Source organism: Toxotes jaculatrix, chromosome 6 (genome assembly GCF_017976425.1).
Source record: "Toxotes jaculatrix isolate fToxJac2 chromosome 6, fToxJac2.pri, whole genome shotgun sequence".
Classification (NCBI taxonomy): domain Eukaryota; kingdom Metazoa; phylum Chordata; class Actinopteri; family Toxotidae; genus Toxotes; species Toxotes jaculatrix.
The window spans coordinates 29,715,544-29,728,479 of NC_054399.1; the positions used below are offsets into that span (position 1 = coordinate 29,715,544).

Sequence of the window (12,936 nt, forward strand, 5' to 3'; positions counted from 1 at the left end):
TTAAGCAACTAAGCAAGAGAGGAACTCTCTTAACTCTTCAGACAAACTGCTGATCGAGAACATATATGACCGCGTGGGTACTTAAGGCAAACCTACCTGCACTGGAGTTTGGAGGCAGCAACTGAAGGGCCAGGATGCCCTGGCGTACCATGCTGACCAGACCCATGTCAGCAGACACCATGGAAATGCCCTGCTTCCTGTGGGACTGATCGCCCAGGGTGTCGCCAAAGAGACCTGAGTTTTGGACTGGCTCCACAGACTGAAAAGCACAGCAACAACATGCAACAACAACAACAACATCAACATGCAAGACCAGCGAATATTATAGTGTTAACGTATTGTTCAATCCGTTCTGTTGTTTCATCATGTTTTAAAACACAATATAAGCAGTGTTCATGAGCACTTGCCTGTTCATGCTGCTGATGCAGGACTTCTGCGATGTTGCTCTCCACTGCTCTGAGCTGCTGGTAGATGTGATGCAGGAACTCATCTAGGTCTGTTCTATCCAGCTGACAGCCCTGTACCAAAACCTGCAAGGGATGGAAACATTTGAAACATGTATGAGGTGCAATCAAAAGTTTGGGGACTGTGCCCATAATAAACAAAAACCGTATCTGATTTCAATCTGGCTGCTCCCAGCACTCCTGCTGCACTTGGAATGCTCCCTGTTAGTCCTAGTCTGTGAGAATGTCAAGCACCATCTGCGACTCGTGCTGTGTCAAATCGGCGACCCTTCACGCGCATGGTGAGCAGGCACGCTGTCATGATGGAGCACCCAGTTGCCACTGCGCCACATTTCATATCACTGCACAAATGGTTACAAAAACATGTGTGATACAGGTCCTGATTCATCCCGATCCGATGTGTCAGGACCTGTATCACACGTGTTTTTTGAAACCATTTGCGCAGTGACATGAATCGTTGGACGTGTTTTTTTGACCACTTGCAAGTGCACCTTTGTGCAAAAGACCTGAACTGTGGTGTGATGGCAGTTATGTGCTCTGTCACGACAACGCGCACAGCATCATGAAAACATGCCCTTCTCATTAGATGTGGCTCCCTGGGACTTCTTCCTCTTCCCCAAAATTCAAATTCAAGCTGAAGTGTTGCCATTTTGAGGAAGTAGAGGAGATGCAGCACTCCAGAGTCTTAGATGGTGCTTGACGTTCTTACAGAACAGGACTTCCAGGGAGCATTCCAAGCCGGAAGGAATGCTGGGAGCGATGTATCGCTGCACAAGGACACTACTTCGAAAGGGAAGGGAGCCAAATTTAAATCAGGTACGGAGCTTTTTCCAAGTGCTGCTGGACCTTTTTAGGACATCTGGATTATTTGTAAAACATCAGAAAACAAAATCAGGGTGACATATAAGCTGCTGTCCTCAGACCTGATGGGAAGTGAGTCCAATAATTGACGAATACACCAAGATGGTGATGAAGATCTTAGGCTTGAAAAGCTGATCAGTTCCTGGGACTTTGAACGGCTGAGTCAGTCCGGCCAGGCACCTTGACAAGGCATGAAAAACTTCATCGAAGATCATCTCTCCTGTGCTGTCGTCCTGCAGTGCAGAAAACAAAACCCATATCGACAGAGAATCCTTCACCACTTTGTATTACCTGGGTGACTACGATGTCTGCTTCTGTTTTTTTAGATTCTACCAAATCTACAGAAAAACATCTGGCTCTTTAGCTGCTAAATGCAGCACTGTGTTCACCTGCTGTGTCTGTCTGCTGCAGAGTTGGTGATAATTCTTTCACCCTTTATATAACAAGCAGTAATCTGACAGATCAGTGACAAAAAAATATTGTTTAGTGAATCTTTAAACAATTATGACTAAAATCTGTAGTGAGATCAGTTTTCTTTGGTGGGAAAATATTTAGCTTCTTCTAACATACAGAATCTGGCATTTCTGTTCAGAAATGTCTTGCTACTTATCTGCTGACACGGTATATGCCAGTGTCCACTCATGCCATGTGCTCAGAACAATAGAAGGCATACAGGGAGCCCAGAGACCTGACTCTGCAACCGTTAGCTGAAACAGCACCAACAACACCAAGGTGTGAAGTTTTGATCGAGTTCAAACTCTGGCCTTTTATTGGACGAAATCCACCAGAATTGCCGGGGGTTCCCTGTGACGCGGATGTGACATCACTCAGGTAATAAAAGCTGACTGAAAAGAAGAAGTGGTGGTGCTTGATGTCCTAACAACAATGAGCTTCAGACTCACTCAAATTAAGGGTGGGAGACATTTGCTTGGTCCAAAAACAAGACACAGGCAGTCAGGCAAAAACCAGGAAATATTTAAGTCATGACCAGAAAACAATGTGACATGAACAACAGTTGTAACACTAAGGCTGGAGAAAGGGAACCACTTTTTAAGACCCTGTTGGTCAATGCTTTCTTTGCTCCTCCACTGCCTTGGGTTGGTGAGGTTCCAGGGCTGAACTGCACCAGGGTACTTGGACCCTGGTATACTTGCCTGCAAGTCTAGAAATCATATTATTTTTTACTCAGTGCCAAGCTTCAACATTTATCTATATAGGAAGAACTGCGTAGGAGATATAGTCCTTTTAACACACAGTGCCCAAACTGTAAGGGTTCAAACGTAATTGGACATTTGGCTACTAAATGTTTCTTGGCCAGCTATGTGTTGTTTGAACATTAGTTCACGCAGAAGCTCACACGTCTTAGAGGTGGAGCTGTCTGTCAATCCAAGGACCTACAGACTGTACTGTATGTCCCCACTGACATCTGGCTGGACTCAAATACTCAGTGCTGGGGAGCTTCATGGAAACGACCCTGTCTTCAGTCTTTTTCAAGTGCAGTGACGGCTGCTTGTTTGCCTCAAATGCTCCTCCTGTGTTCAGCTGTGCACATTTTGGCTCTATCATCATCTCCATCAGCACAAAACAGTCTCACTGTAAGGCAAATACTTTGGCTTCTGAGCTCTGGACAATCTGTCTGATGATTAAGAGACACTAGATAAAAATTTCCAAGATATTACATTTCATCCTACTGGGACAGTGAACGTCTCCTCAAAGTCCAACATTTCAGTCGGGACCAGAGTGGTGGAGTGGCCAACCAACACTGCCATTGTCCAAGCCACGCTGCTAGCATGGTTACAAACCAATCACAGGATGTGCTTTAAGACCCAAGTCATAAATCATCAAAAGTCAACTGTAGAACTATAGAACTGCAGCTCCAGCACGGAATGGAAATTTATTGACTCCCTGAGATATTAATGTCTATTGTATACACGAGTACTCAGACTCAAAACACCAAGAACCATGGGGCCATGCAGCAGAGGTCATGTAATTAAAGTGAGCAAAATAAGGTTTGATTTTGGAGAATGTTTAGATATTTTAAATAGAAAAATAAATATTTTCCCACCATGAAGAATTTATAAAGCAAATAACTGAAACAAAGTGATGAAAAATTTGCGGTTGCTGGAAAAGAACACTCCGGCCACTTTTCCATCTCAATTTGTCAATTCAGGAAACAAGCTAACGGCCATTGAACTGCATGCAAGTCTCACCACAATCCCTGTGGAGGGGCTGAGGTCCAGCTCGATGATGAAGCGGTACCTCCGGGCCAGGAAGGTGGCCCGGGTGGACGGCACCAACATGTACGGGTACATGGTGGGAGAGAAATCCGGCTGCCATCCTTTGGGTAAGATGCTCAGCAAGTCCAGTTCATTCTCTGAGCTAAGCTGTGAATGGATTGAGAGTCAAACATGACATCAATGACTAATCATTAATGAGGTTCAGAAAATTCCTCAAATTATTAATCAAAAATTTCAAATTTCTGTGATGGCATTTCAGAGCTCTCAAAGAACATAAATATTCTCATAAATACTAAAGCCAGTATACTGAATTTGAGCATTCCATATTTGGTGCCCTTACAGGGAGAACTGAAGTGTAAAATATATAAAATCTATTGATTTTCCATTGTTAAAATGAAAGTGGAAGACAGAGGCCAATAGACATATTGAAATACTGGCTAACAGTTGATGTCACGGGCACCTGAAAATTGCATATAGTTCGTATGTGCCAGTGGAAACAATTTTCATTGGCAGTTACCATGAAAAACCGCCTCCTCATGGCACAACATTGGAAGATAACTACTCCTTGAAGGCCACTGTTGTTGAATTGATGAATACTAGCCTCAACTAGTTTCTAGTAGGGCTACTAACTAAAGCGTAGCCTTGGACACACCTCCAATCTGGTTTCATTGACTATACTCCAGGTTTTCTAACGCCTGACTCCAGTTAGCATTTGTTGATGTCATTAGCCGAAGGGTCCATATACTTTTTCCAACCTACATTGTGAATGTTTGAATGATGTATTCAAGACAAGGACAAGAACAATAGAATGATTTGTGTGTTATTAGTTTAAAAAGATTGAGACCATATTTTAAGACAAATTTCTACATAAAGTTACTTTTTCTTGTCACTGTATGACTGGATAAAAAGAGAGGCACAGCAGGGCAGACAGTGGAGAGCAGCACTGTGTCTGCCAGTGGAATACAAGGGACAAACCATTGAGTCTTGGTGATGCTCGGACACCATGAGGACATACAAAGGAAGTAAGAAGCAGGACTGACTCACCAGTTCGGGCTTTGAGGCTGGCCAGATGACTTGGTTAAGCTTACCAAGGAACCACGCCAGGCGCACATTCCTGGAAATCCGATACTCCTCCTTCATCAGCAAGTAGATCTGGTCAGCCTCCTCCACCTTATGATGAGAAACATACACGGTGGCTTCAGAAAGCAATCTGACCCCCTCCCTTTCTGCACTCCTTATAGTGTTCTAGAATTAACTTTAAATGGATAAAGTGACTTTTTGCAAATCAGCCTACACCCAAAATGACAACGTGAAAACATGTTTTTATACAGTTTTATAAATTTATTAAAAAGTTCAATTTAATTGTATTTATATAGCGCCTTCCACAATCAAAACTGTCTCAAAGCGCTTTACAGAGACCCAGAGCCTGACCCCAGAGCAAGCACTTAAGGCGACAGTGACAAGAAAAAAACTTCCTTTTAACAGGAAGACGCCTCTCCTGCTGATGGCCGGGCTGAATGAAAGAAGGAAAAGGAGGAAGACAGAACAGCTGGGAGGAGGAGAAGGACATGCAGCATATAAAACATGATACAAACAGGGTTGGAAGTGGACAATGTATTCAGACCCTTAATTCAGCGCTTTGTAAAAACCCTTTCCACAGCAGCATTTACAGCTTCCAGTCTGAGCTTTGGCTGAGCCACGCAGGGACAGTTAGAGAATTGTCCTGGAGCCACTCCACTGTTGTCTTGACTATATGCTTCGTGTCACTGTCGTGCTGGAAGATGAACCATCAACTCAGTCTCGGGTCACATGCATCCTAGAGTAGATTTTCTTCAATAACTTCTCTGTATTTAGCTGAATTTATCCTTCCCTCACTTCTGACCAGTCTCCCTGTCCCTGCCGCTGAGAAACCCCCCTATAGCATGATGCGTGGTGTGTGGCTTTCTAAACTGTGTCCAGTCAATTCAGTTTACCACAGGTGGTATCCAGTCAGGTTCTAGACACATCTCAAGGATAACTGAAGCAAACAGGATGCACATGACATCAGTTTGGAGCTCCACAACAAAGGGTCAGATCTTTTGTACCCATTCTTTTGTACAGTATTTCATTTTGATCTCAACAACACCTGTAAACTTTCGTGACTGCATCTCACGCAGTTCTGCAGACAGACATATAAACACCTGCAAAAGTACTAAAAAACACCTCTGTGCTAGATCCCACTACAGTAGGTGTGGGATAGTTTTGTCATGACACACACAAGGTGAATGCAACACCAGCCATATGCTGACCCTACTGGTAATCATGTGCCTGTATGATAGGCCTGAAAAGACCTAACAAGAAATTCTGGGGATTGCAGGTTCATTCTGATACTGAATAAAATGCTGGGAATAAAAACTGTTTAAAAATTACTGTAAATATACAAAATAAATATCAAATTATAAATGTTACTTTGTACATATTATATTGTAGAAAAAAAAAAGAGTTTCCAAAAATAAATAAATTTGAGCAGGTAAATTTGTTGATAATGGCTAAAATATACAGCATGCCGTTTAGCCTCTGTACCAAACTCAGTTTGAAAATCTCGCAGTTTAAAATCTATAACGTTTCCTTCCTTGCGAAGCTTAACAGCTGCCGTGTATATGATTTATAAATGTTTCCCTGTTCCCTGTTAAATTCTGTATAGCTACAGCTCAACAAGCAGCACCTTCTATTACTCTATTCCTTCATGAAATCAGCAAATTTGGTGCTGAATGAAAACAGTCTTGCCAAGTCACTGCGTGGTCTTCATCTGCATTCATCTAAGCTCTATGCCTACAGGCCAGAAACACAGGAAGATCTCTAAACTTTAATGTAGCCACAGACCTAACCTGACTAATCACGTTAACTTACAGCTTAGCAGGCACTGCTAGCTGCTGAGCTAAAGTGCTAGCTTGCTAGTGCAAGTTTCTATCTATCCAGGTATATCAGTACAGCGTAGTTTGGGGTCTGTTTTTTATTTATGGTTCACTTTTAACAAGACTTTCTCGAGTTCTTACTGGTAGGACAAATAATCAAGAGGAAAATGTGCACTATGATCCCCCCAGTGCAACCCCTGTGCTTCTCAGTGCAGATTTAAGCTAATATTTACCTCATTGTCCTGTCTCTCTGCCATGCCTTGTATAGCATACGGACTGCAGGGATGTTGACGAGCTTCAGATGACCAATAATCACTTGGATTGTTGCAAAATAGTCTGTCCTAATACTTGTTTATCATCTTGCTTGTCAATTGATTAGGTCTTCGTAGACCACCGTCACTGTGGACAGGGTGACTGCGCTCACATTTCCGGAAAAACTCTTTCATAATAAAACGCGTTGAACCCGCATGGAAATGCTCATTTCAAAAGAATGAAGAATACAATAGAAATGATAAAAGATTTGAACAGAAATTGGCAATGATTAATATTATTCATTATTAGTAATGTAACACATCTAACGGCCTATGAAGATGTATCTTTAATTAAAGGCGAGTAGCCATTGCTCACTGTGTAAACACCACTAAGTCTAGGACTTTACATAGCTGTCAGCAAATAAAAGTACCCAATAAAGCTAATCTCTATCTATCTATCTATAAAACATATTATAAACATATTTCACTTTTAAGGATTCCCATGCATCTAATCATTTGAACATCTTAGCCCTTAAGACAGCTAATGCTTTTATTTTGAAATCAAATTCAACAAACTTCCGTGGATGTTGTTTTTGAGCTGCACGTGATCCGGAAGTGTCGCCGCTTCCCTATTATTATTACCATGAGAAGGAGTGAAAGCTGAGTGGACTCCCTATGTACATGCAGTTTACTTCTTTAAACGTCCATGTTCCCCACAATTTGGCCAGTGTTCCTTGAAGACTTTATGTGAAAAAAATTACATTATAGTTACATTAAGTATAATATTATAGTATAGTGTCTTTATGTTTTTTCTATTTTTCTATTTTATTATATTTTTTATTATATTTTATGTTTGATTATATATCCAATATATCCAATATATCCAATATATCCAAAATATCCTATATATATATATATATATATATATGAAGCTATGTTCAGGCAAGAACACTGTTTCCTCAGTATTTCCCTGACCAGCTGAGATGTCTGACTACTAATATTGAAGAAATGCCAGTAACTGTGTTTTGTTACAGCATGTATATTGTTTTCATTTTTAAAAAAAATCCCTATCTAAAAACACTGAACAATAACAACTTAACTACATAGTGCCTAAAGGGGCATACACATATTGAAAAATGAATAAAATAAAATAGAAAGGGTGTGTTGTTAATGGAGAGCATAGGAAAGGCACATTTGCCATCACAATTCCCCAAAGCTCAAGGTGACATCTCGGATTTCTTGTTTTGTCCAACCTACCGTTCAAAACCCAACGTTTTTTCTTTTAACATAACCATTTGAGAATTTTGACAGTTCAGGGCTGTCTGGCAGGTAAGTATCAGGGCAAAGATTCCCACATAGCAAGATCGGTGTCGCGTGATGATGACATCACAACGCCACATTGAACGCGACGAGAAACTGTTGTCTCCACGCTGTTTATCGGAGAGTTTAGTTTATGGAGTTCCAGCCGTCGTTGCTTGCTTAGTTGGGCTTAAACCATGGACAACAAACGCTCAGACTCTTCCGGAAAAAAGCATAAACCAGCGAAGATCAAAGACGGCGTCGACCCCGCGAAAAACTTTGCGAAATGGAAGAAACAATACAACAGGACGAAAGCACGAGTGAAGAAAGAGAAAGCACAGAAGAAGAAGCCCCAGTGGCAGGTCGAACGGGAGTACATCAACGCGCTGGTCAGCAAGTACGGACACATCAACATCAAAGACGCTATCAAGTTTTCGGACTTCCCCATTTCAAAGAAAACTTTGCTAGGGCTGCAGGAGGCTCAGTACAGGCAGCCCACGGAGATCCAGAGACAGACCATCGGCTTCGCTTTGCAAGGTAAAGATGTCCTCGGCGCGGCTAAGACTGGCTCCGGGAAGACTTTAGCCTTCCTCATACCGGTGCTGGAGTGTCTGTACCGACAGCAGTGGAGCTCCATGGACGGCCTCGGTGCACTCATCATATCCCCCACCAGAGAACTCGCCTACCAGACCTTCGAAGTTCTGCGCAAGGTGGGCAAGAACCACGAGTTCTCCGCGGGGCTCATCATCGGCGGAAAGGAGCTGAAGAGTGAGTCGGAGAGGATCCACCGCACCAACATTGTCATCTGCACCCCGGGCCGGCTGCTCCAGCACATGGACGAGACGGCCACCTTCCACGCCTCCAACCTCCACATGCTTGTCCTGGACGAGGCGGATCGCATCCTGGACATGGGCTTCGCAGATACACTTAATGCCATCTTGGAGAACCTTCCCAAATCCCGACAGACGCTGTTGTTTTCCGCCACGCAGACCAAGTCAGTCAAAGACCTGGCCCGGCTCAGCCTCAAGGACCCAGAGTACGTGTGGGTTCACGAGAAGGCTAAGTTCAGCACGCCAGCCACCCTGGAGCAGAGCTATGTGGTGTGTGAGCTCCACCAGAAGGTCAACATGCTCTACTCCTTTATCAGGAGCCACTTGAAGAAGAAGATCATAGTCTTCTTTGCGTGCTGCAAAGAGGTGCAGTATCTGTTCCGATCCTTCTGCCGCCTCAGACCCGGCATACCTGTCCTGGCTTTGCATGGCAAGCAGCAGCAGATGAAGAGGGTGGAGGTGTACAATGACTTCCTCAGAAAGCAGAATGCTGTGCTCTTTGCCACCGACATAGCCGCCAGAGGCCTGGACTTCCCCGCCGTCAACTGGGTGTTGCAGTTCGACTGTCCAGAGGATGCAGACACCTACATCCACAGGGTGGGCCGCACTGCTAGGTACAAGGAAGGTGGAGAGGCCCTACTGCTGCTGCTCCCCTCAGAGGAGAAGGGCATGGTCAGCCAGCTGGAGGAGAAGAAGGTCCCCATCAATAAAATCCAGGTGAGACCTCATACATAGGCCGCATCAGTTTGTGGAGATTTTTTTATCGGATTGTTCTGTACAGTTCAGTAGTCAGTTTGAAACCAAGAAAACCAGGACAATAAAATGACAGTATACATCATCACAACATTTAGACAGCATGGGGTCATGTCCTGTAACAGAACACATAAAGGGATAAATTAAGCCTGCTAGATATATCAGTCTATCTACTGGAAAACAGCATGTGCAAATGGAACTCAGTTTTCACATCTCTAAACATTAATTCTGAATAAATGGTAAACGGACTGCATTTATATAGTAGTCTCTGAGTGGAGAAATTCCCTTGTTGCCACAGCTGGTTAATGTAAATGCTGCTAATAATAATAATAATAATAATAATAATAATAATAATAATGCCAAAATCAAGACAAAGCGGATAAAAAAGTGGTCTTTCCTCTCTCCAGCGTCACCTATTCATGCTTATAGTCTTGGTTTGATCTGTCCAGGTTTTAGAGATTTAACTGTCTCTGAGATTTTCAGCGTGCAGCACCCTGCAGTTGATTGGAGTTTAGTTTTGTCCACAGCCAGTTTGTAAAGAGTCTATTTCTTCATTTGAAAGTGGTTGCAGTGAAAACCGTTCACAGTGAAGTGTGTGGGTTATCCACGTGCAGGGACACTCATTGTTGGTAAGAGATACTGCAGCCGAGACTTTTATTTTTAAATGTCAGTGATGCTGTGAGAAGCACATGAATTTTGAGACTTTTTTTGTCATTTGGGTGAACCAACCCTTTAATCAGTTTTCATACATTTTAATTATATAAATGAAATTTATAAATTTTGTATGTAATGTGTATTGATTCGGTGCATTGTCTGGTTGATTCCAGGTGAACCCAGACAAACTGCAGAGTGTCCAGCAGAAGCTTGAAGCCTTCCTGGCCCAGGAGAAGGAGCAGAAGGAGAGAGCCCAGAGGTGTTTTGTCTCCTACCTGCGCTCCATCTACTTGATGAAGAACAAAGAGGTGTTTGATGTCTTTAAACTCCATATTCAGGAGTATGCGCTTTCTCTGGGCCTTGCTGTGGCTCCAAGGGTGCGCTTCTTAAATAAAGCCCAGGCACAGAGGTCTGAGAGAGGCGGGCAGGGAGAGGAAGAGGAGGAGGACGAGGAGCAGTCTGAGGAGGAGGAAGAGTTGAGCAGCTTTAAGGCCCAGCTGAGAGGAAGAGTTCCTCATGGTGAAGGTCAAAACTCTGAATCAGAAGATTCAAGTGAGGATGAAGAAAGTGGTGACGAACCGGATGTGGACCAGTCCAGGACACTGCTTCTGGGTACAGGTGACGACAGTGAGGATGATGACGATCTGAGAGACTTGGACCTGCTGACAGTGAAAAGAAAGGATGTCTTCAGTCTTACAGGGGACCAGGAGAGTCTGGAGGAGCTGTCTAGTGGCTCCAGAAAGAAAGTGGAAAAAGAGACAAAGTTCAAAGAGGCCAAAAAGGTCCTGAAGAGAAAGTTCCAAGTCAACACCAAAGTGACTTTTAGTGAAGAAGGAGAGGCTGTGCAGCAGTGGCCGCCAGTTCAACGGGCAGTGACTGGTGAAGACGAGGAAGAGGAGGAGGTTTCAGGTATCAATGTGGAAAAGGCCAAGGAGAGGCTGAAACACGAAGACCAGGAGTTTGACAAGCAGGAGTACAGCCGCAAAGTGAAAGCCAAACACAGAGAGAAGAGGCTCAAGGCGAAGGCAGCCAGGAGGGAGGCCAGCAAGCAGCACGGACAGCAACATGATGAGGAGGAGGAGGAGGACGAGGTGGTGGCATACCTGGCCAATCAGAGTGATGATGAATTTGACCCCAACACCCTGCCAGACCCTGACAAACCGCACTCTGAGGAGGAGGAGGAGGAGGAGGAGGCGGATCAGATGAGCTCAGCTAAACAGCAGCACAGCAGTGAAAGCAGCGACGGGGAAGAGGAGGAGCTCACACCAGGGAAGAGGAAGAAAGCGAGACGGCAGAATGATGAGGACACAGTTCTGGACACTGGTCTCTCTCTGGCTGAGGACGAGGAGTTAGTCTTGCATCTCCTGGGAGGACAGAAATAGAGAAACCATTATGAACTCATCAGTTAAATCAGTTGTAAAAACAAAGTCAGTTTAATCATCAGTGCTTCAGTGTTAATTCAATGTATTAAAACCCCTGGTTCAGTGTTTCTTCAGAACCTCGTGAACTGGTAAATGATTCAGTTTGAGTTTTGAGTTTTTTGTCACAGTCACAGAGGGTTTTATGCCAGTTGGGTCTTCAGATTGGATCTTCCTGTTTCCTCTCCCTCTTGCTTCTCTCTTAGAGTTCTGGTGTATCAATGCAGAACCACCTCCATCATGAGATGGACTGGGGGTCTTATAACTAATAATATATTAAAAACTGAACATGATCTGCCTTTTCTATAATCATTTTGGGATCAGCTTGTATGTTGAATTATTCTAAGAATTTTTCAAATCAGTGTTCAGTTTTATGGTTTGAACCCATGTGCTTCACATTCATGAGCGCTGCCTTCAATTCACAGTAGACTGGTTGGATTAGAAGCTGAGGATTTAACACCGTCAGGAGTTCAGGTCTGCTTCAAATCATCAAGTGAACCAGTTCGTCCAACATGCTAGAAAGACAGGCTGCGTCCTTTCAGTGCCCCGATCTCTCCATTTTTCACCATGACAGAAGTAGCTGTGTAAAGAATAAAAGAAACTGAACTAGAGAGAGAAGAAGAAACCCTGCTTCCTTTCACAGCTTCCACTTACCTGAGCAGTCACAGCTTAATGACGAATTTATAATTCAACATAAGCGCATCTTTGAGGCACACAGACACAGCATGTGAATCCATCAGTCAGATCACTCTCCAAATGATCACAGTGTGGTTGAGACAGAAAGTATAAATGGTTTTTACACCAGCTGTTCTCTGTATGAGGTACATTTAATGCAATTTAGGAACATTCTCACATGATTTTATTCTTGTGACAAATTCTGAGTGAAAAATACAATCACTAAAAACTATCTTGATGTTTGTTGCCAAAATAGTTAACATAGCTATGTGTCTTACTTTACCTTTTTATGTGTAGTCTGTAGAGTTTCAATAAGACCATTTAAAGCTGCTATTATTGACCAGTTAAATTAAATTCAACATGTATAGTGTAATTTTACCCACACAAAGTGAACGAAACACACACACAAGCATGCGCATGTACTAGAGACGCTGTAGCAGTAGATAAATAACTAGAATTGCCTCCACCTGAAGTGATTCTCATCATTATTAAAATCAAAATATTTTTGATATTAAATAGTTTTTACCTCTTGGTAACTTGGGGGTGTCTCACCACCACAGTCTGTCTTTCTCCTGCAGTGTTTTAAGAGAGTGTTGAGAG

At 43.2% G+C, this 12,936-nt stretch overlaps 2 protein-coding genes across 2 annotated transcripts in view; one reads left to right on the forward strand and one right to left on the reverse strand.

Annotated features, from left to right (window-relative positions):
* The window catches only part of szt2 (SZT2 subunit of KICSTOR complex), an 89,340-nt gene extending 82,501 nt beyond the window's left edge, over positions 1-6,839 (reverse strand). The window contains exons 1-6 of the mRNA XM_041039684.1: positions 6,690-6,839; positions 4,607-4,732; positions 3,536-3,709; positions 1,388-1,558; positions 408-530; positions 97-259 (exon numbers count right to left, since the gene is read on the reverse strand). Of these exons, the coding sequence (XP_040895618.1) occupies positions 97-259; positions 408-530; positions 1,388-1,558; positions 3,536-3,709; positions 4,607-4,732; positions 6,690-6,713 (781 nt within the window). The 5' untranslated portion in view covers positions 6,714-6,839. The remainder of the gene's footprint in view (positions 1-96; positions 260-407; positions 531-1,387; positions 1,559-3,535; positions 3,710-4,606; positions 4,733-6,689) is intronic.
* A 1,280-nt stretch (positions 6,840-8,119) lies between these two features.
* ddx10 (DEAD (Asp-Glu-Ala-Asp) box polypeptide 10) lies at positions 8,120-11,954 on the forward strand. The gene is made up of 2 exons (XM_041041199.1): positions 8,120-9,553; positions 10,417-11,954. Exons 1-2 carry the CDS (start codon positions 8,204-8,206, stop codon positions 11,623-11,625), a joined length of 2,559 nt encoding a protein of 852 aa, XP_040897133.1. The 5' UTR covers positions 8,120-8,203; the 3' UTR covers positions 11,626-11,954.
* Positions 11,955-12,936: the final 982 nt, after the last annotated feature.